At 38.5% G+C, this 23,830-nt stretch overlaps 2 protein-coding genes across 3 annotated transcripts; one reads left to right on the forward strand and one right to left on the reverse strand.

Annotated features, from left to right (window-relative positions):
* Positions 1-9,945: 9,945 nt before the first annotated feature.
* Positions 9,946-15,413, forward strand: ccdc43 (coiled-coil domain containing 43). Of its 2 annotated transcripts, none has more exons than XM_088328913.1 (5): positions 9,946-10,184; positions 10,446-10,539; positions 11,439-11,574; positions 11,859-11,917; positions 14,967-15,413. In XM_088328913.1, exons 1-5 carry the CDS (start codon positions 10,011-10,013, stop codon positions 15,152-15,154), a joined length of 651 nt encoding a protein of 216 aa, XP_088185039.1. In that variant the 5' UTR covers positions 9,946-10,010; the 3' UTR covers positions 15,155-15,413. The 2 variants fall into 2 exon arrangements, with proteins under 2 accessions (XP_088185039.1, XP_088185048.1); XM_088328922.1 differs by having other exon boundaries at positions 9,962-10,184; positions 10,443-10,539.
* meioc (meiosis specific with coiled-coil domain) lies at positions 15,376-22,676 on the reverse strand. The gene is made up of 8 exons (XM_088328901.1): positions 22,587-22,676; positions 22,268-22,339; positions 20,886-21,037; positions 20,704-20,811; positions 19,343-20,201; positions 19,148-19,282; positions 18,886-19,063; positions 15,376-16,321 (listed from the first exon to the last, which is right to left on the reverse strand). The coding sequence occupies exons 2-8, from the start codon at positions 22,304-22,306 to the stop codon at positions 16,137-16,139; spliced, it is 1,656 nt and encodes a 551-aa protein (XP_088185027.1). The 5' UTR covers positions 22,307-22,339; positions 22,587-22,676; the 3' UTR covers positions 15,376-16,136.
* Between the last annotated feature and the right edge of the window lie 1,154 nt (positions 22,677-23,830).

Genomic DNA, 23,830 nt, shown 5'->3' on the forward strand with positions numbered 1-23,830 from the left:
TTTTACTTTCAGGGAAAACCAAATTTAAAGTCTGGATGCAAGCTTTTGTTGTAAACCGTGATTCAAACCCATATCGCGTCGGTGAAAGCGCCAAACTCTTACCACTAGACCTATTTGTAAGTGATCTATTCCACTAGTGGTCAAGTGCTTTGACAACTAAGCTGATCTTGGACCTGTTAAGGCTGTGGACGACACAACAGAAAATTTATATTCCATGGACTTTCTGTCAAGAGCGCACAGTGTTATCTCAATATTTGTTTCATAAATTGTGTTATTTTCTGACTTTTGTTCTGTAAAAAATCCATTGAGGGTTATTTGGTTAATTTTATGAGCAGAATGGCTCGGAGTTGGTGAGCATGCTCCTTAGGTGAGGCTGTTAGGGCCGCTGTTTGTTGAAAAAGCGCCGTTGTACACTATTTGCCAAACCTTTGAAAATCCACAACCAAGAGACAGCTTTCCAGATTTGAACAAAAAGAGGTTTATTTAATATTGCAAACTGGTTCAAGAAAATTGGGGATGAGTTCCAAAAAAAAACAAAGGTTCTTCTCTGATCGGAGGTAGGCTTCCCGTGGTAGATGGCAGAGAGAGCAAACAGTTCAAATCAACATAGCCTGCCTTCCAGCACTCCCCGAAAGGTCACAGTTCCATCCATCCATGACTTCCCTTCATTCTAAACAAAATGTAAGTCCTCTTCCTACTTTACCAAAAGAGATACAGCCACTGGCCACTTACCTCACAGTTTTGGAAGATCTGGTGCTCTCTTTCTTCGCCAGCTTGGTGACTTCTTCTCTCTAGGCAGCTGTCCTTAACCTTTGTGCTACATCCTCTGCATTTTTAGTCATTTGGGAATATTTTAACACAAAATATACAGAAAAATGACCGTTCCCAAAAATAGACATCTATAGAAATGTTTTTGTTGTTATAACTCATTGACTTATTCAAGGCTCTCATTGTGTGATTTTTCAATTCAGGTTTTCTTTATGATCTATATTGTATGTATGCAGCAATTTTTGTTTCCGTCAAGGCACAGTAGTGCTTTCACTGTCCATATAAGGCAAAAAATACATATTAAAAAAACTGTGTAAATGGATAGCTCTAAAGCCACTGAACATATTGAGTGGTTGAAAGTAAAAACATATTCAGAGACTACTTAATTATCGCGCCTCAAAACAAAAGCAGTCATTGTAGAACAATGTACTGTATATCTAAGGGCCATTATACACAAAAACGGCTGTTAAAAAAATTGGCATGGATTAAAAAAAATAAACTCTTTGACCTTTTCAATGCTCTAATTGTGTGATAGTACATTTTTAATTCAATTTGATTTTCGACTTATATATATATATATATATGTATGTTTAAAGATTTCTCAAATGTACCATACGACTGAAACTATTTAAAACTTTGATTTCAAACAAGCATAATGGCCGAGCATTGCCGGGCTTAGACGTTCTACTTGAGCGAGGTTTCAAAAAACAAAATATTTGCAACATGAACGAATTATAGGGAGAATTATTTACGTTCTAAAATATGTACACTATTTGGGTTAATGGATTGGATTTTGGGTCATATAAAAATAATCTGGATCCAGTCAGTTAGGCTTGGAACTGATTTAACACCAGCCCAACAGATTGGATTAGGCAATCCCTGACAAAAGTAACTGCTAACTCATTAATGATTTATTTTCTTGGTTGCAAAACTTAAAATAGACCTTAAAAGCAGTTCCTGGGCTCTCGTTAGCATTAATGGGATTGAAAAATACCCCTAAAAATGTTTAGGGTTCACCAAGTACTCCTTATTCGAGGTCAAATGTGTTCAGGCTATTTCTTATTTTTAGTAGAAAATCCCAAGAAAATTGAAAATTACGCTGTGGACCCAAACGCAGGAAGCAGGAAAAGTAAAGATGGTCTAAAATAGATGGCATTTGTTCACAAAATCATCAACAAAGTCAAAAACAGAAACAACCAGAAACAAAAGTGAAACCTCACAAATCAGGATGACACGGAAAAACAGTGATGGTTAGCTTAATTGTGGAATCTAAAAGTGCAAAATAAAAATTACCCAAAAACATGTGCGGATCAAAATGTCCTTTAAAAGGGTGCAGGAAAATTGGGCACAGGTGTGTGGTGATTGGACACTTGTGCTCAATTCACACCCCGGTTGCGTCGAGAACCGGAACAGGAGGAGGACCCAGATGCGTGACGTTTCTCACACAAGCTTTATTTTACGGGAAATGGGGCAGTCATGCACGTTAACCCAAACGCCAGTGATTCGGCGATCGTTGGGCGGAAGACGTAAGGCAGCAGTCTGGCGTGGAACAATAGGAAGCCAGAGGCCGACGAGATTGATACCAATTGCACAACGGACAGATGGGGTCGATTCCGGACAGGACGGGACAGACACAGATATCAGGCACTGGAGCCTAGAGTTCGATAACAAGTAGGACGAGATGGAGTGAAACATTACCAAAACACTGAAGATCTAAATTAAACAGGACAAACTAGACAGGAACGCTACCAGACACCGGAGATCGATATCAAACAGAACAAAATAGCCGGGAATGAAAATGGAGATCGATATTAAACAGGACCAAATAGACAGGAACGATACCAGATACTGGAGATCTGTAACAAGCAAAACAAAATAGCCGGGAACGAAAATGAAGATCGATATTGAACAGGAAAAAATAGCGGAGAACAATACCGGACAGGAAACACAAGCAGAAAACCGGACAGAGACAAAACCCACGTCTTGCGAGTGCAGAGGTTTGTTGACGGACTGACAAAGGGTGAGCTTAAATAGGAGGGAAGCCAATCAGTCAACGAGCCGCAGGTGGCGCCAAACGGGCGGGGCCAATTGGGCGCCATGGGCAACCGTGACAGGTTGGGCCCTATAGTGATAGGAGGAGGTAGGAGACCCTAACATAAAAACTGTATATTTTAACATACTTCAATCAAGTCTACATGTTTGATGCTAGCATTGTACCTTTCAAAAGGTTTTGGACCAGCTCACACGAAGTAGCTTTCCAGTGCATGCAAAAAGCATCTATTTTCTCTGTGATCCATCAAATACAGAGGTCAAATGATGTGTACTTGTGGATATATTACCTCTTATTATTTAAATAACTGCTAATTTGATAGAGACAAATCCCAGGACCAGCAAAGCGTTCTTTTGGGGGAGCTCCAAATTGAAAAATGCCAAGATGCTATCGTAATGTAACAACCAATGGATCTAAGTAATGCTATAAATCGGAGGTACATAGAATAACGAAGCATACTACCGTCGGCAAAGAATGCTGAGAAGGGCTGGATCCCAAAAACATTTGATATTAGCCCACATAAATCCCAAGTAGAAGTGAAAATTCGACAGCAAGGACACGAAGGTGGCGCATTTTCCGTAGCCTCCAACAGAGGCTTCACACTTCATTACTGCAACGTCAGTGAAGTGTGAAGCCATTATATGGGAGCAGCGGGACTGGCTTTGGGTATAACTAAGGATAAAACTTATAACTACCCCCATTTCCCCACCCCAAGACACACACACATCGCAGAGCTGCTTACACGAATCCCTTTCTGGAAGCAGAATCGAGTCATTCTAACAGAATCATTAGTTAATATATTCAAACAGCTGCGAGGTGTTGTCCCAGTGTCAAATGAACGGGGGCCCGACAAACAGCTGGAGGGCCATTTACTCGCCCCACAGCACTGCTCGCATTTATACTTACGCACGCCGGATTTGATGCACAAGCAAGGGGCAATTTTGCTACATACGTAACAGCCATCCATGCCGAAGACATGCAAACTGCAGTCATGTCCAAAAGGAGGGAACAACTTTGAGGAGGATGGTATTTGTTGAGTATGCTACCCTCTAGTGGACAATAGCAATACTGCGGGCTGTTGCACATAGGCGCGGCACCGGGCTTGTGCAGCTTTTGTGGGGAAATGAAATGAAATGATCTGCGTTTATATGGCGATTTTCAAGTCAAAACTTTCCAAAGCGCTTTACAGTGTGCTTCACATTTCCCAATAGCGGCCCTGCAGTCACTGCCACCCGTTTTACGATGTTGTTTTTTGCCAATTGAGTTGAATTGAATAAAAATGAATTTAATTGTCAATGCTGTGAAACTTTGTATGTAGAGAGATCAGACATGGCACTCCAGGGTGAACATATAATAAAGACATAAATAATAAAATAAGACAAAAGAATAACAGGATAAATGGGGAAGCATAATTACAAAGTAGTTCTTTGAGACTGATGATGATAGCACAATGAAAGAATTGTGCAACGTAACAGTGGTGCAATGAAAAGTGGTACAATAGCATTTAGCAGCAACAAAATGGTAAATGGTCTGCATTTATATAGCGCTTTTCAAGTCAATGAAAACTTTCCAGAGCGCTTTACAATGTGCTTCACACACAGCCATTCACACACACTCACACACCAATAGCGGCCGTGCAGCCATGCAAGGCAGCCATGCAAGGCACCAACCTGCTTATTGGGGGAATTAGGGATTCAGTGTCTTGCCCAAGGACACTTCGACATATAACACGGAGGAGCCGGGAATTGAAACTGCGATCTCTTGATCCCAAGACGAGCGTTCTACCTCCTGAGCTAATGCCGACAAAAAAAATCCCAAAAAGAATTACAGTGCTATTTTCACAGTACTGCGAGCCTCATATCTTTCAGATTTAATTTCCCTTTATGTTCCGGTCCGGGGCCTTCACTCTGAAATTGCTCATCTACTAGTGATCCCAAGAGCCAAGAAGAAATCGATAGGTTCTAGAGCGTTCTCCATTCAGGCTCCGGTGGAATGCTCTACCCCATGAGATCCGATCTGCAACCTCAGTGCAACTGTTAAAATCTGGGCTTAAAACACACGTCTCTTCTATATCATATGAATAACCTATATTTCATGTTGACAATATTTGTGTATTATTTGTTATTGTAACATTCATAGCAATCTGGTCAGCTTGGAAGAGGCATTACTTTATGTAAGGTCCCTTCTCAAGGTTTCTTCATTTTCCTCATGATGAGGTTTCAAGGTGTCATTTTGTAATAAAAGTAAAATGTGTACATTATTATATACTCTACACACTATTATCTTTCAAAAATCAAATTCTATTTCTATGTGTAGTTGGTACGGGGATTCCGACTTTCTCAAAGATCACCAACATTTTGCATCCACTATCACAAGGTTATTAGCGTCTTTGGAAACCTTGATGCCATTAATATACTCAGTATACTGACTGAGACCCTATTCTTCTGTCTTTGGGATAAGTTTGCATAATAAGGAAGAAATGATACAGCAAGGCTATCAGGAATAGCGACTAAAGAGTCGTTCTGTGTTTTTTCAGGCGCCCTTTCTGCTCTGCATGTGATACATGGAAACCGTAACTGTGGTGGGCGTGGCATAGAGCTCTCTGTCAGATCTATTAATTGGACACACCATGCCCAGTTCAAAACCCCTGTTGGGCCCTATGGTCGTGGAAGACCCTTACAATAAAACTGTCTCTGAGCCTGTTAGTCCTGATTTGAAGGGACCTGTAGTGCCTACCAAGGGGCAACAGATGAAAGTGATGCTGGCCAGGGTGAGTAAAATCATTTATAATGCTGATGGCTCTGCTGCGGTATAGTGAGCCGGCAATGTCCTCCAGACTGAGCAGGGGGCAACCAACGATCTCCTGGGCTCTGTTGAATATTCTTTGTATTTTTACCTGACCGCTGCTATTCTCCCAGCATACCATATGACATATGTCAGTATGCTCTCCACCGTAGCTTTGTTGAAGAACACCAGCAGCTAACTGTTTTTCATATACTTCATTTTTAATATATACATACATTTTAAATATAAAATATAAATGATTAGATACTGTACATCTTAAAATAACAGAAACAAAACAATAAAATGATAATATAAATATAAATGTAAAAGTAAGTATAAAAGTGAAATTGGTTGGTTGGTTGGCTCTTTTAACCACTAGGGTCTGGGAGCACCATTTCCTGTGGTGTGTCTTTGGCAAGTACAGCCTGGTGCCGCTCATATATAATCCAATATTGATATTATATATTAAATACTTGTTTTTTCATTCTACAGACGCTTTGTTATTTGCTCCTCATATCTGCAAAGCACAACAGAGTACAGCTCCGAGTCAAGATTGCGTACACGCCAACATAGTTGGCAGATCTACAGTATGTACTTCAACCAATAGGCGAATAGTTCAACACACTTAAGACATTTGAATAACATTGCCTGCTTTCAGTGCGTCTGCAGCATGACAAAATAAATGTGATAGCAAAGTGTTTTGAGCAATCGATATTTAATTGCATTTGCTTATTTTTATATGTATCTCCAAATGTATTTTTTTTATTTTGCTATGGACTGATTTTCACATGTCTTCATTTCTTTATGTATTTATATTTAATTGGTTATATTACCAATTATTTGTGTTTAATTCCATAACTAATATCACACGTTTTTATTTTCACCTCTATTTAAGTACCGTATTTTCACGCTGGTAAGGTGCACCGTGTGAAAGGGCGCAGTCTCTGTAGCAGGTTCTATTTCTGAATTTAACACCACTGGAGGAGCGGCTGCCCTTGGCTTTCTTGGAATTATTCCCCTGTTCTATTGCATTCCCCCAAAAAATAGATAAGAAGACGTTTTAGTAACTTGTGCGTCTCATGGGGAGACATTTTCATGCAGGAGGGATAAAAACTTGTCGGAGTTCGTTTTCAACTTCCTCCAACATGCCAACCTTCAATTATTGGTCTTTAATTCTCTCGCAGCCAATGCTTGGTTTCTATGTTCTTTCGCGTAGCGTAGAAACCAACAAACAACAGCAGACAAAAACACGGAGACCATTCAATGGAGAGAAAGTGCTGTTTTGGATTTAATTCATATTTGCAGGAACAACTCTGTTCAGCCTGCGGTAGCACAATAACTTTTAAATTGATAGATACGCTACGGCATTGGCATCCATGAGCACTTCCGCTAACAATGCATTGCGTAAAGTCACGCATCCACGATGGCAGTAAACAGGAGACGCAAAGATGTAGTATTTAGTCGGAAATGTAAACGATCGCTCAAAAACATCGGATTTCACCCAAAAATGTTGTAAAGCTTGACTCAGACAGGGCTCAAACCTATGACCTCCCTTTCTAGGGTATGGGTGCCCAACCCTGAGACCACCAAGCTGCTTTCCAACCCTGCACTGCATGAGGGGCAGTGCGCCCTGCAATTTGAAGAAAATCTGAGACTTATGTGCACCTTATCGACGTGAAAATACGGTAATTTTTTTTTAGATGTTCACAGATTTGTCCCTCAAAATGCGTATTGTTTTGTGTCTTTTTAGAAAGTAAAAAAAACCTTAGTCCAAGTTTCTCTAGTAACTCATCAGGATGTAAATTAGCAGAGATTGGTAGGGGATCATTTTTTCTGGTGCCAAAAGGAAACTGACTGCCAGCAGCTCACTCAATGGAAAAAAAGAATAGCTGCTTGTTTTAGGGAATCAACATATTAATGAAACCACCATTGGCAGTGCATGTGCAAGGCATTTATGAGTGACAATCAAATACATCCATTTTAAACGAGCATCTTTTCGAGGTTGATGGCAAACTTTCAGAAAGAAAAGTTTGTTCTTAGCGCTGATCTAATTTTGGACGGAGGAATTAAAACTATAAGCAGCACAACATCGATACTACATGCATTAGAATTTAAAATAAAGCATATAAATTATATAGATTATTCGCCAGTGAGTTGAATTTTTGTGTCATGTAAGAAGAAACAGCATTAACTTTCTCAATAAAGTGTTTCCTGCTGCTATAACGTGCTTGGAAGTAGGGTATACTACATTTATATATAAGTATAACATACAAACCAAATCTGATTATAATAGGTGGTTAAGAGGGAAAATATATAAAATATAATGTGCATGGTTAACGGATCCCTTAACCACCTGAGTCGTAGGGGCACCACTTCCTCTGGTGTGTCATGGGCAAGTACAGCCTGGCGGCGCCCATTCCTCTCCAGGCCGTTTATTGGGGGGGGCTAGACATTGTACAATGTCCATCGCATCACTAGTGGCTTTCATATCTTTCTCCTTGTGCGATGACATCACGTCCTTTGAATTTGTGAAATATTGAAAGTGCTGTACGGAAGTTGGCACTTTTCTATCCGCTAACATCATCTTCTGACTTGTGTAATCATTACAGTACAGCTTTACAGTACAGCTTCTGTCAAGCTCCTTATGATGCTTCCCCATTTTCTGCTTCCTGATGTGCCCTGACAAAAGTAAGACAAAAGCAGATAGGCGCGTTGGACAAAAATTATAACTGCTCTTTGAAAGCAGTTGGGCATTGTCATACCTGTCAACCTGTACGTTTTTGACGTACAAAGTACGTTTATTATGCATTTTAAGACGTGTACGACTACAAGCAAATCTGTACAGAAAAACGCAAATTTGTCAATTATGGGTACCATACGGTATACACCGACTATCACGAAACGGCAAATCAATTGAAGTCAAACGAGTTCGCCTCTATCTCAGTATCGTTTTTTTTTTTTGCTGTTGTTGCAAACAAAGCGAGCGGTTTGATGCCCCTGTGCGCATGGGTCTGCTGCCTCGGATTTCATTTGGTAGTTATGTAGTGAAAGGAAGTCTGTCTCTTTTTAGAGAACCGTCTTTTTCGTCTCAACTCATGAAAGAGAGCCGTCTCTCAAACGGCTCACTTGCTTTGATGCATTATGTTACGACTTATTATGTTGTATAAAGAAGTTATACAACAATGGAATTGGGGGGTTTGGTCTCCCAATGACTCCCAACACATCAGTTGGGTTGGGCGAAGGGGCTGGGAATCCCCTCCTCTGTATCGATTTCCCAGAAAGAGTCAGAAAAAGAAAAGAAAAAAAAGACTAGCCACCTCCCACTTGGGGGACATAGATAGATAGATAGATAGATAGATAGATAGATAGATAGATAGATAGATAGATAGATACTTTATTCATCCCCGAAGGGAAATTCACTTTTTGGTATACATAATATTTATATATACAATAAAGAAGTTAAGAAAAAATTGAAGTATGAGAGGAGAAAATGAAAAAAGACAGGTTTGTGGTTATCCCTTTAATCAGTATATTACCAACAGAAATTAAATGCAGAAAATGAATTAATAATTTGAAAAAGAAAATGTATTATTGTACTTAATTATATTTGCGTGTATTTTTTCCTTCTACAGTGAACGTCCAAGCTACTTTTTTTTATAATAAACCTCATTCATGTCTAGCAACTCAGTATCTCACAACAAAATGTTAATTAACAATATATATGATATAACGAAACACATGTACAATATAGCATGTTAAACTACATAAATAAACACGTTTGAAAAAAATGTGTAATATTATTTTGTATTTTGTAAGGGAAAATGTTTTGGTTTGAACAATTTTATTGACACTTTTAACAGCAAATAAACAATGTGAGGTTTGAACAATTTTTCTCGACACAGCATTTTGTAAGAGCGTGGAGCCGTGGAGGTTGACAGGTATGGGCATTGTTTACACATTACTAATAGAGAAAGTATTCTACTTTCAACGTTTTAAGGACACCTCAAACGACACATCCTTTAAATGTGGTACATACATGGGTATTGTAATAAAAAAACGTGTGGTGAAATTTTTGGTTTGAACAAATTTATTGACACTAATAACAGAAAACAATCATGACAATCTCAACAGCAATTAAGCACATTCACAATATTATATTTCAATATGACGTTTTTAACAGCAAACACAATGTGAGGTTTGAACAACCCTTCTCGAAAATCTTATTAGCAATCGAGCATATTCACAATTTCATTATATAACATCTTTGTTAGTGTCAAATGTCCATATTTGCATTGAATGTGATTAAAACGTGACTTGTTCGTGTTTAGAGATACGTCGTTGGCTCCAATTTGCTTACAGGCATGACGAGGAACAGACGCGTGTCGATTTAAGGACCCAAAAAAACAAGATGGCCTCGCCCGGCACAGATGCCGGGGAGTTCGAAACTTGGCTAAATGCGCGGCTCGACTATTTGGAAGTAGACAGTGAGGTGTACGGTGCTTACATTTTAGGTGTCCTACAGGAGGAGGAGAACGACGAAGAGAAACAAGACGCGCTTCAAGGGATTTTATCGGCATTTTTGGTGAGCTAGCAACGCCATCATGTTGCACGAAGCCAACATGACAGCTGTTTCTATTCTCGAACAAAGTTTGTTATTTATGGGACGCATTACACAAATGATTCCTCATTAGGCAGCACAAGCCAAACCGAAGCCTACATGTTATGCTAATGTTTAAGACTAAATACAGTACTACCCTGTACTATGTGTGCATCACAAAGTAACAACATCAAAAAGGACGACCGTTGAACATTTTGTATACACTGACAATTTTGTTTCGAGCAGGAGGAAGACACGTTAGAAAATGTCTGCCAGCAAATCATCATGCATTGGACAGAGTATTGCAAGCGATCGACAAACAAGTGTGACGCTGGAGATGGTGAATGTCTAGAAACATTGATATGATACTGATGTTTGACTTCAGAGCTTTGTTGCGAATACTGTTGATAAATTATTAGATTTCCCTCTAATCGCAACTGAATGATTCCGTTGTCTTTATTGTTATTAATATTAACGTTTTGCAACGTTGTATGCAACGACTTAAGACAAGGCACATGTAATAAAGTCTTTAAAGAGAATAATAAAAACAGTGTCAGGAGTAATATGCAAAAATATTGGCAAAGTAGTGCTTAGAGACTGGTCCAAGTTATAACATTAGTGCAATCATTATTTATAAATAGTGCATTGTAGTAGCAGTTTGTATGTAGCCTGGTTGTTAGGCTGGTCTGGAGCAGGCTTGATGTAGGGAATATGTGACCGTAGTAACCAGACAAACCAAAATTTAACCTGTTTTCATGCAACCGACTTGAGGTTAAATAACATATCCAGGGTAACCCCTTATCTTGGTTGCATGCAATGACCCCAATGTGTGTGATACCTTCTGCAGATCACTGAAACAGTACGGTTTCACAGACCTCAATATTTTGTCAGGTTGTAGTGTTCCGAAACATTTTTTTTCCCTTATTATGACCATTTAACCCACTGAGCCATTTTAATGCCTGAAAAACACCTCATGTTACTCATGTTTTCTAACATGCAGGATTTGGTGATCTTGCAAATTTAATTGAGTTGTCATTCATATAGACGTTGTGACGCGTTGTATGCACCAAAATGAGACATGGCATTCTATGGTAAACATGTAAAAGTCTTTAAAGAAAAAATACAACACACATTTTTGTTAGTGCCAGATGACGCTAAAACGTTTCAGCTTTATTTTGAATGCATGTTTTAAACAGCCTCTTTTGCTAAAACATTGAGTACTTTTGTCTCCTTGACCAGTTGAAGTCCAGGCCATTGCCAGTTTGATTGAGAAGCAGGCCCAAATTGTAGTGAAGCAAAAAGAAGTGTCAGAAGAGTCAAAGAAACGCAAAGAGGCCCTCCTGGCGCAGTACGCCAACGTTACTGACGGAGAGGAATATCCTTCATATTGCAACCTTATTTACCTAAATTGTTTTCACTTTTATTACTCAAGTGAGCTTTAACCTGAAGAATAATTTTGATATTTTTGATTATGAAAATAAAATGTATATATCTTTTCCATTTGTTTGTTTATGTTGGGATTCTTAGTTATTTTATATCCAAGTGAACCAAATACAGTAGAAGTACCAAGTCACACACACTGCTGGTGGAAATGGGTCAGTTTCCTTTTTACATTGGATTATAAAGACAAAAAGGATTTGCTTTCCTTGACTATAACACTGAAGGTGAGGAAGAAGACGAGTCTCCAATTGGAAACACAATTCCTGGACAAAACAAGTGTATCCTTTTCATACAATTGTCTTTTCAACAAACCAAAATGTTACATGAAGTGTCACTTTTGTGGCCAATATATATTGAACAACTAAAATTTAAAAAATATAAGTGATTGTTGCCCTTTGATCAATCTAATATGGTCATATTTCTCTTATTTTAGGGGTGGGCATTTCTATTTGCGTGAATTTAAGGTTATTGTGTGTAGATGTGAGAATTTGGGAAGGGACCTCAAGCTTTATCTTTAGCTGTAGACAAATAGACCACCAACTGGTTTTCCTACAATGCTCATCTACTTCAATGGTAATATGTAGATCTGTTTGTCCCAATATTTCACTAAACAAACACAAAAAACATAGATAAGCTTATACTACAGAGTAAAATTATTAATTTTATTTATTCAGTTTGGATCATGTGTGGCACCGTACTGGCTCTCACAGGCAGTTTAGGTACCACAACTGCAATTATAAACAGTGCATTAGCGGTAAGATCTTAAACCCTAACCCGACCCGAAATCCGGGTTGGGACAGACTGGGCTTCTCTCTCGCTGCAGCGCTGCTTTTTTCCTTAAGGGCCTGGTCATACAGCCTTTTGCGTCTTGATAAGGGTAAAATTTTGCGATTTTTTTTTTTTTTTTTTTTTTTTTTTTTTTTTCCCCTCCCCGTGGTTGCCTGCAGTAGAAAATGCGCAAAATTGGCCAACCCGCTGTTCATCCGTGGTATGCCCGCAAAACAGACGCCGGCGACTGTTCCCCTTCCTCATCGCGTCAGTTCCACGTCCTTTCCGCGTGTGGACCACGGGTATAAAAGCTGCCGAGCCGGGCTGTAGAAATCATAGCCGCTCAAGACAGTCCTGGAAGATCAAGATTTCAAGCTATGGCACCGAAGAAGAAGCCAATATGTTATTATTGTAATAGTTTTCCATTTTTATTTTATTATCTTGTTATGAAATGTCAAGAAATAAAAATAGATTAAGACAAGGTCACTACGGTGACGGGGTTCCATGTTCACCCCTTGACGTCTCGACCACAACTGACGTGTGCTCGGCAAATCACGCTGAATATACGCGGAGAAAGGCGTTTGACCGTCACACGTGTTACACACGCTAATTCACGTGATAACGCCGCGATACAGGGGCAGAACAAACGTGCTATGACCATGCTCCACCCGCGATTACCCGCTAAAATTCCGCGTGTAACCTGGCCGCGGCCGTAGCACGTCGTTCCGCGTCTGTACCGCGTCATATCCGCGTGTGTACCACGTGTGCCGCCCGCGGTTTTGAGCAGCGCAAAACTTTTTCGCGCAGCCAACCGCGTGTGAATTTCTTGCTGCCTGCAAAGCACGGCTGTATCTCGTCTGTATCGCGATCTCAAAGCGTCCAACAGCGTCTGCTTCACGGGCAGAAATTTCTGGTCGTGATTCAGCCGCGATACAGACGCAAACGGCTGTGTGACTGGGCCCTAATCCACCGCTGCATCCTTGTTGCTTTTTTAAATCCACGCAGGAGAATAAACTCCATCATACACCCCAAGCTTGCCAAGTTAGTAAAATACCCGTAACCAGCAGCAACAGTGGGCGAGTTTTGAGCGCAGCGGGACGCAAGAGAGATCAACTGAGAACGTCATTAAAATCTTGCTCAGTTGATGCGATTTTTTTTCTTCATGACCACCTAACCTGACTTGACTTAAGCAACGTCAATATCCTGCCTTTGAATTTGAAATTTTAATTATGGTCTTAGGTTTTAATTATTTTCTCTTTCACTGGAATAAAGACCAAGAAACAAGGCCGTAAATTGATTTTCATCGTCAAAGTTTTGTTCTATTTGTTTTGCTAATTGCAGCCTTTATAGTTTGTTCATGTTTGAAATGTATTGTATTACACTGAGCTATTGCTTTTTATTAAAACAGGATAATGTTTTTTTTTTTTTTTCCTTGTTTGAGTCATGTTATTATTAATAAGTTTATTTTTCTGCCTGTTGAACTTTGTTTGGTTAAATATATTTTTTAATGGTGGTCCAAACACGTTATTTTTGTTCTTTTTTAAAATTTAAATTTGTAACGTTTTATTCCATTTAACTTGTTTATTATATATTATGATAAATAACCCTTTACAACAGGCCTGTTCTTAGTGTGACCTTTTTATTTGAAGAACATGTTCCTAAAAGAGTTCCTTTTTATTTTGTTTCAACACTTTTAAAAGCAGGTTGTTTTTGTGTTTTGATGCAAATAATTAAAATATTATTTTTATTATCTAGTTTATGCCTTTGTTTTTTGATAATTTTCTTAAATTTTCCTTTTTCATACTATAGAGATGTAATTAAGCAAGTGCGCATCGAATTATCTCGCTCTTGTTGTCTGGCTTTTATTCTGTATCCCAGCGTTATTTTTTTTAAATGCATTTATTATGTTTATAAAATATCTCTATTATTTTAACGTTAGGAAATCCTGTTTTTTTTTTGGCCAAATACATAGGGATGAAGTGATACTTAAAAATTGCATGCCATGACATTTTCATGAGAAGTGTTGAAACTTGTACATCTCGAGTTTTCACAGATAAAATATAAAAATTATTTTTTGGGGGCTGGTCCTGCAAAATCGAGTTAATTGTGCCGACAGCGGCGGACAAAAAAATTAAATTTCAGGTTTGCGTCAATCAAGGTAGTCGGGTTTCAATACTTTTGGGTCGGGCTGGATTTGTTAGGCCCAAACTTACCTTTCAAGTGCATACATTGTGATTTGTTCAAACTTCATAGTCAAGTCTAACATAATCAAAAAAAAAAGGCTCTGAGGGCTACACAGAGCAGTCACCCCACTTAGATTTTTTTTCATCCTAGTCTAGACGCAATTGTGTTCCTGCATGACAACCTTCATTTTAAAACTGGCTTAGTGTAGACTAGTGGATTGTGTTTCGGTATTGAGCTGGTTGTTTAAAGTAGCTGAATTGTGGGAGTCAAGTTATGCACCCCTCTGCAACTCTAAGGAACAAGGAGCATCATTATTTTGTGTGTGTATTTTGTGTCTGTTTTACTGTTTTGTCCTTGACCTGCATTGGGGTATAGCTATATTCAAAAACACCAATGTGGAGGAGGTCCTGAACCGGCAGAAGCAAAAGCGGGAGCAGGCCCGAGAAGACGCACAGAAGAAGAAGGAAACTGACAAGATGCAGCGGGAGAAGGACAAACTGGCCAAACAAGACAGGAAGGAGAAGGAGAAAAAACGCACACAAAAGGGGGAACGCAAAAGATAGATGCAGGAGAAAGGACAATGTGACGGGGGGGGGGGTTCGGGTTTAATCTCTTCTCACTAGTGGTTGACGGCAAGAGGATTGCTGTGGATCTTTTGATTCGTGCGAGCTCTGGAACATTATGTATTAATGGGCCTTGGTTATCAAAACCTTTTGATTCAATTGTGTGCTATTGTGTAAAAAATGAGTTAATCAACAAACATTTGTTTTAAAATTCAGTCTTTTCAAAGAAATAAACTTTGTGTGGTTGGCATTGCTTTAATTGACTTTTCAGTTGTACTAAACATAAAATTGGAAGAGGACGAAACAATTATTTTAGCTATGAGTTTGTAAAAGGCAAGGGCCAGAACAATCCAAATGCTAACAAGGAACTATTTAAAATGTTGTGAACGATGTACAATTTCAAAAGTGACCAGGAACGTGTTTAATGAAAACTTGGTGAACTGAACAAATTCTCCTGAACATTAGGTGGTTTCTATCTCAGTTGTGTCCAACTAATCCTGACCCAGTGCTGATGTATGTTTCACCTTGGCTTTCTTACCGTCCACAATCATTAAAATCAGTTTGAATGCTTTGATGCAAATTGTTAATTGCTTAAGTATAAAACTGAAAAAAATATGAATAACAGTAACTGGGTCTATTCCTCATTAAAAAATAATGATTCAAATTCTCTTGACAATTGTAAATACTGTTTAAGACTCGTGATTGGGACATACCTTAAATAGCTAGTGTTTTAAATCAACATTCTAAGGTCTTTTATTTTTCCCTCTGAACAGTTTATGTAGCAACTATATACATCCTAACGTCGAAACCGGCTTCTCTCATTTTCTTGTGATCATTACACTGACTTAATTTTCAGCTCAGTGCAACATTCAAGTTTTTTGTTTTTTAAATATCCGATCTCTAAAATTAGGCTGGCAAACTGGCATCTTTTTGCTTGTGTTTCATCCCCGGTCTCTCAGGGTTGGGCTTGGAGCTTCTTGACCTAAGTGGGGACAGTTATCAGGTGGTTGTACCACAAGGCTTCACGTAGCTCCCTGGTGGAGTCATGCTGATCCTTGGACCCAGTTCGGGTGGGTAAGGTCATTTGGAGAGCGCACCAAAGTCCTTTGCGGAGCATGACGGTGGTCGTGACGAGCTCCTTCAAGGCGTTGGTTAAAAACTTGGATTCTAGGTAAAAGAACATTTCGGGTTAGGCTCGTCAAATATATTTGCTTCATGGATTTCAAAACCAACTACAGCAGAATATCTCAGATTAAATACCACATCTCCTGTTTGTATTTACAGTGGTGCCTCTTAATATGAGCACCTCTTAACATGACAATTTCAGTAAAGGGAGTTTTTTTTTTTAACCCAGGAAAATCCAGTTCAGTTTCAGAGGCTACCACTAGAGACTGATCGAAACCGCGCACTGCTTGTGACTGCTTATTGCCAGGATCAGCTCGTCCAGTTTGTGCATGCAAACTACTACGAGCAAAAAAATAAAAATTGCGTTATAAAGAAAGTCTTTGTTCATTTAAAGTTACAGTAACTTTATTTCTAAGCGTACAGTTCATGCCTACGTATCTAAGGTTCCTACGGCTTAACGGAAGTTAAATAAGACTTTTAAAGCGTTTTTATGCCTTTTGAAATCAAATTTAAAACCTAGTCGACTAAAAGAACAATTGAAAGACACAAAACAAAAAATACAAATATGTCTTTCCCATTTCATACACATTACCCCACACAGCTTTTAGCTATGGCAAAAAAATGCTCATCGGACAGCCACTTCTCATTAAATGTACACTTACCATGGTCCAAAGTAAACGTCTCGGTCCGAAATTGCTATATTTATTGTGGGTAGACGAAAGACACGAGTATGTTCTGAAAGGCTCGCCTGAAATCAAATAACCGCTTTTAACACTTCCATCAATGTGGTCATGCGAAGTTGCCACGAACATAAATCGGTAAATTACTAAAAAAGGACAATTGATAAATGTTACAAAATATTTTCAGTTAAAACAAATATAAATCTTCTTAGTGTGTTTACATTTTTTAAAATTTTGAAAAATGGATTTAAGACATTTTAAGGCCTCATTTCTTGAATAATGAATTCAATGCCTTTTAAGACTTTTCAAGGATCCGCGCAAACCGTAGTATCAAACCTGTCAACCTCCGCTAATTTCTCTCTTTATTCATGCTTACTAATCCTTATTAAGCAATAATAAACTGACACCTATTTACTCACAGCAACACAGACTATGTTGAATACAGCCACAATATTAGCAATCCATGATGACGCTGTCTCGTACCAGTGACAGATACAATCCAGATTAGAGCCCAAATAGGCAAGATGAGATCAGTCTTTTATAAATGAAAATGTCCCATATAAAAGTTGTCATAAGGTGTATACAATGTGAAATGATAAAATAAACCCGTCTAAAACACGGGGAAAACTCAAAAGTGGATAGGTATGCTCTGTGACTACTCATTGCAGCCACCCCTGCTGCAGAGGATAATGCAGCATGCGCACACAGTTGTGACAGCACTCATAATAAGCTCACATTTGATTTCATTAATATCTTCCTAATTATCTTGTTTCTTAATGTTTTCGTGTCTAATTACTATTTAAATGTGTTTTTAGTGATCAGGAAGAGGTATTTTGTAGCTATTTAAGGTTCACTTGTATGGTTTTGGGAGGACGGCAGTGGACCAATATATTATTTCATATCGGGAAAGTTGGCTTGTTATATAAGCAATTTGAGCTACAAGCACGATTTTAGAATGAATTCAGCTCATAAGAAGAGGCCTCACTGCATTACTAAAAAAATATTTTTCAATTACAGGTACATGCATAAGGCGCAGATTAAAGTCTCAGATTTTCTTCAAATTTTACGGTGCACCCTATCGTGCAGTATGCCCTATGTGTGATGTAAAGCAGCGTGCATAGCTCAGGACACGATGACCACAATGCTGAATTGAGATTTTTGGGTGAAATCAGATGTTTTTGTGAGATCCTTCACATTTCCAACTGAATCCAAACTCCTGTGACTTTTATACGTCTCCTATGTAAACACCACGACATTCCGCTTGCGCAAAAGAAGACACAATGCATTTTTTGAGTAAGCACTCTGAATGCGAACGCCGTAGCGTATCTAGCAATTTGAAAGTTATTGTACTACCGCAGGCTGAACAGAAATATTATTTAAATCCAAAAGCTCACTTTCCCTCTAATAAATGCTCTCTGTGTTTTCGTTCACAATGATGCGTTGATTTCTACAATGGGAACTGAGCAGCTGCTTAAGAATTGAAATTGATGAATCGAAGGTTCGCAAGTGGAGGAAGCTGAAAAATCGACTTTGACAAGATTTTATCGGTGTGTGTAATACTTAAAAAAACCTCAACAGAACTCAGTTTTGCTGCCGCTGTATTTTCAAATGCGCACGCTTTGATGTTTGTATGTGTTGTCCCGAGAAATGAGGCAACACCCCCCCCCCCCCCCCCCCCCCCCGCATGAAATGTCACCCCTCGCGCAAATGTTACTAAAACGTCTTCGTATCTAATTTGGGGGGAATGTAATAGAAGAGTAAAGCACAGAGCGTTTGCACCTTGCATGCGCAAAGGCATTTGTGCCCTGCCGGGCGGGTGTGCCTTGTGTAGTGTTAAATACAGAAATAGAACCAGCTACGGAGAATGCGCCCTTTCACACAGTGTGCCCTATGGTCGTGAAAATACGATAAGTGCATTGAGTTTACCATTGTCCACTGTGTGTCGAACTCCTGGCCACTGATTCTTAAAGGCTTTGGCAAGGTCTTGTTTGCGTCTCTCTTGAATGCAGAACAAGACCTGGTGATGATTTGTCAGTGCCAATTTAATGTTCACGTGAAAAGGTTTTTTGCGCACGCACTCCATTTTGTGCAAAAGCCATCTCACCTGCAAAAGACCCAATTCAACAAAAATGTGAGCTTTTTTGGAAAGGCAACCCACCTCCAGTTGATGTTTCCAATTGATACTCACACTGGCTAGCTCCCTGTTTTGATGAACAATATGACGATCGAGTTGGGTGCCTTGAATTAAAAGTCCAGGTGGGTTTGGTGCTGGCGCAGGCGGTGTCCATTCACCAAGAAATGTTTTAGCAAGGACAACAACACTCTGAAAAGAAAAGAATCAGACTTAACAAAGGAAAAACAAATCTCACTTGTGCAGGCCTACCTTATTCCTCTCAGTCTCAAGGTAGCTTAACTGTTCAGAGCATTGATCCAGGTGCAAATAAAACTGGATCACAAATTCATCTGGTTGCATTGCTGATGATGCCAGGGGTGGATCTTTGTTTTTGCAATGTTTACCTCCATTCTTAATCTCTGAGTACCTTAATTGAGTCTGCATGGCTGCGGCTCCATTTGCAGCCTTTGCAGTAGCTGTAGTTAAAACAGGGGAATACCTTCTATGACATGTGGAGTCCTTCTCAGTCCTTGTTAGAAATTTCCATTGCTCAGGGTCTTCTGTCCTTTTTAGGTTTGAAAAACTTTCATAAGGTCGGTGATCAGCCCAACTTGCCAGAGATTTCAAACCAATATGTAATTGGTCCATGTGTTCCGACACGTCTTGCTCATCCTTTCTCACAGGCTTTGGAGCCCTGGCACCATAGTTCTGCTCAAAATAATCTAGGCCCATCTTGTTTTGGAGCCGAAAGCTTTCGCTAACTTGACAAAAGTCATTAATGGGCTGATTGTTTGCTCGGTGTAAATAATCTGGCAGGACATAATTGCTCTTCAAAGTCTGTGGTGCTATGTGCTTTGCTATTGTGGAGATGGGATGAACTGGTGGCAGTATTTCTAGATGATTCCCATTCTTATCTCTGTCTCCAAAAGGAATACTAGCATCAGAGTGCATATTAACCGGAACGCTACTAGGATTCTGATGGAACTGCTCATTTGTAGACACCACTTGTGACCGAATGAGAGCCTGAATACAAAAACCATTGTGAACTCTATTCTCAGGCTGGGAATTTGGCAAAAGGTCTTTACTGCAAGTCTTGGGATACCAAAGACCATTGGCAAAAGATGAGTTTCTGGAAGAAATCAGAATTGTAATTACACAAGTATTCCATAATTGTCTCAACAGGAAAAAAAATACAATACGTTTTCTATGTCAGTATTGTGGTGCTCATAATGAAGTTCTTGGTTAAATAATAACTGGGTTATTTTGACAACACATAAAAAAATATTCATTAATTCATTGGTGATAAACAAAGTTTACTACTGATCTAATATTTCCTTTCTTTGATATGATTTAGTAACATGGTACGATTATCTTCAAACTGAGTTTTTACCTAACATTAGATATTATTTATTATAGTTCATAAAGTTTCTATGTGTGTTGATAGAATGTTTAGTCCTTCATGTCATTGCAATGCCATCAGGTGAGCAGTCGAGCAGAATTATCAGCACAAATTGCTTTCCATTTTCCGACAATAAAACTGGTACCAAAAAAATCTTGTAATTTTAATATCGAATTGTCAAATTGAGATACCACACACACAGTCATGAGATAAACAGTGTAATGATCATTACCCCTGATTGTAGAATCCGCTCTGAGTATCACCACTTTCATCCAAAATACTAGTTACTAAACCATGCAGCTCAACATCCTTCTCAATGTCATTGTTTCCTGGGTTTGTTCTTCAAAAAAGATAAAGAAGTTACACGCGCACACACACAAAAACTCCTATCTGCAAACATGTAAAACTTAATACCTGCTCATAATCCTGTTTAGTGCACAGTCGGTGAGTTCATTTGGGTGGCTGTGACTAATAGGAGACCAGAGATTGAACTCTGCCACATCTTCCTGATTAATATAACTTTGCCTGGAAATAAACATTTTTCCACCATCGCCGTTGCAACATGCCTAAAAAAAAAAACAATTAGTAAGGCAACGCTCTAAACTCAAGGTTCGCACACCTTGTTCATGGCCAAATTCAAACATTTCTTAAAGACTTTCAAAGCCAATTGTTCAAGTTCTATACCATTAAAAGAAGACATCCGATTAAAGTCAGGTATTTTGCAGCACATACATCTGTGATTTACATATGTAATTTAAAATCTTGCGTGTGCATTTATCAGGACATATAATTTTTAAATCTTGGATGAATTACAAATATATTTGATGATCTGAACAATACGTGTGTAAATATTTTTGAGACAAATCTATCCCCTATTTAAATGAAGGTAATATGCAGCTTACATTTTTAGTTGCAGGAAGTTCTTCCTATTACAATTTACCACTGGGACACACTTCCTTAATTTTTTTGCACGATCCATAATAAATGCCCATATTTGATACCCAATCATTGCACTAATACGAGCGCAACCCATATCGCGGCAATGCCGATTTATAGGATAATACCATACAAGCGAATGCTAGCTGCCGTTAATCATGAGGGAAAAAATACAATGGCAAAGCGAAGCCAACAGAAAGCACTGGCCTCGTGATTTTTAAGCAGACTTTTGAAACATGCCATCAATTTCATTTTTCAATCAAACGTCAAGCATTAACAAGCACTTCATCATAATTCAAGCTCTTTCCAATCCTTGAAAATGCAAAAAAATTGCCCATTTCCAAGGATTTCAAGCACTCATGATAACGACCCAGTAATGATGTGAAAATATTAGCATTTTTGTTGAGAAAAACACACTTGGGTGTCTAATATTTATATATGTATTACCACCATGTGTACTTTCAGCACGTTAGATTTTAGTATCTAATACTATGATACTTTGTTGTTATTGAAACTGAGTTGTTTTGACAAGTACAAATGACTGACTCCGTTTTGAAAACGTTTATTTTTAGGCAGTAGATATCCCAAGAAATATGAAATCAAGGTTGGAATAATCTGAACATTTGAACAGACAGTTTGAAGTCAAGTAAGTAGCAATGTATACTGTAATTTCATATTAATTCGGCATTTCGCCATCTTTTTTCTATCCTTTTTTGTTTTTTTAATCCACATTGTATTGGTTTGTGATTAAATGGCAAAGGTTGAAGATGGTGTTCCTGAACATGATTATGAACCTAAACAAAGTGATCGTTATCTTGATTAAAATTTGTATGGAGTGTCCGTTGATTGTACAAGCTTACCTGACCGTTGGAAGAAAGTAAAAACTCGTCAGATGCCATTTCCAAATCCTGATCGCCCACACCTTATTGTTACTATTGAACAGACAAGTGTGAACAAGTCGGTGAACAACGTCAACACCATTCCTTTATTTCAAACCGTTATTATTATTTCATAACACGTAAAATGGTAAAAACTTAACCCGCCATTTTGACCGACTTTTAGCTGGTCTATTAAAACCCCTAAGCATCTTTGTCATTCAATTTTTTGTGCCATTATAAAGATAAGGTAATACTAAAATATCATTCGGCAATGAAACATATTTATATTAAGAGATCATACCTGGATCTTCGCTTATTTTGACTTAAGTTGTTGAGAGTTTAAAACAATTAGGTACGGATCTCAAACCATCGCGAGGGCCCTACGATCAGGATATGCTGCGTTTATTGGTCAAGCCTTCGTCCAATTAGCATAAAGCTTAAGCCAAATACTCCTAGCAACATCTTTTGTCACGCCCTCTCTATTGACACCTCGGCAATATTTATCTAAGTGAGTACGACTGCCTTCATCCAAACAAAAAATAAATGCTAAACAAATTTTTGTTCTAGCAATGTAAAGAGTTTACAAGGCTAAATGATTGCAGATGAGGGTTGAAGTACAAAGAAAACCGTAAGGGTTCTGCATTTTGAACTGTTGGTTGGTATGATGCCTTAACCACTACGGTTGTGGGGGCATCAATTCCTGTGGTGTTTCTTGTGCAATTACAACCTGGTGGTGCCCATTCCTTTTCGCATATTAGGCAAATGTGTCAACCACTTCACTACAGAAACATAATAACGGGTATTCCGGCTCTTTTTGCCGAGAAACGACTCTTTCAGCTTGAATCACCTAAAGGAACCGTCTCTTGTGTCTTGCAAACTGCTCTTTAGAACGTATTTGTTGCTTACATCCACATTATTACCAATGGTTATGTAACACCATGCACGAAATGGCTTTAAAAGGGAGGTAAATACAATTTGAATATAAAAGAATGAAAAAGAAGAAAACAATGACAAGGCAAAGGAAAGAAAGGGAAAAAATAAATAAAAAGCTAAGAACCAAGAAGAAATATGAAAAGAAAAGAGACTTAAAACAAGAAAATGCAACAAAAGGAAGTAAAAATCTAGGAGGAAAAGAAACAAATGAGGACAAAAATAAAAGGAAAAAAGATGGGAAACATAGAAACAAAATAAGAAGGCAAGTAAAATGAAATAACTGGCTAGGAAGAAAAAACGAGAGGGGGGAAATAAGAAAATGGAAAAATCAAGAAGATGGAAGAAAGGGCAAAAAAACAAAGAGAAAAAAGTAAGAAAAAAAGTTTAAAGCTGGGGGGACAATTAAAAGAAAAGAAAAATCAGAGAGTAAGCAAGGGGTAAAACAATGAATAAGTAAATAATGAATCAGTCAAATGCTAGGGGGGAAGCAACAAAAGAAAAAAAGAAAAGAAAGAAATACAGAAAACGAAGAGAAAGGAGAAAGAGCTATAGAAATAGAAAAAATGAATGAAAATACCGTTTTGGGGTCCCTATAATACCAAACATAATGAA

This window comes from Urocampus carinirostris, chromosome 1, assembly GCF_059441175.1.
Source record: "Urocampus carinirostris isolate Australia breed hairy pipefish chromosome 1, RoL_Ucar_1.0, whole genome shotgun sequence".
In the NCBI taxonomy this organism is placed as follows: Eukaryota; Metazoa; Chordata; class Actinopteri; order Syngnathiformes; family Syngnathidae; genus Urocampus; species Urocampus carinirostris.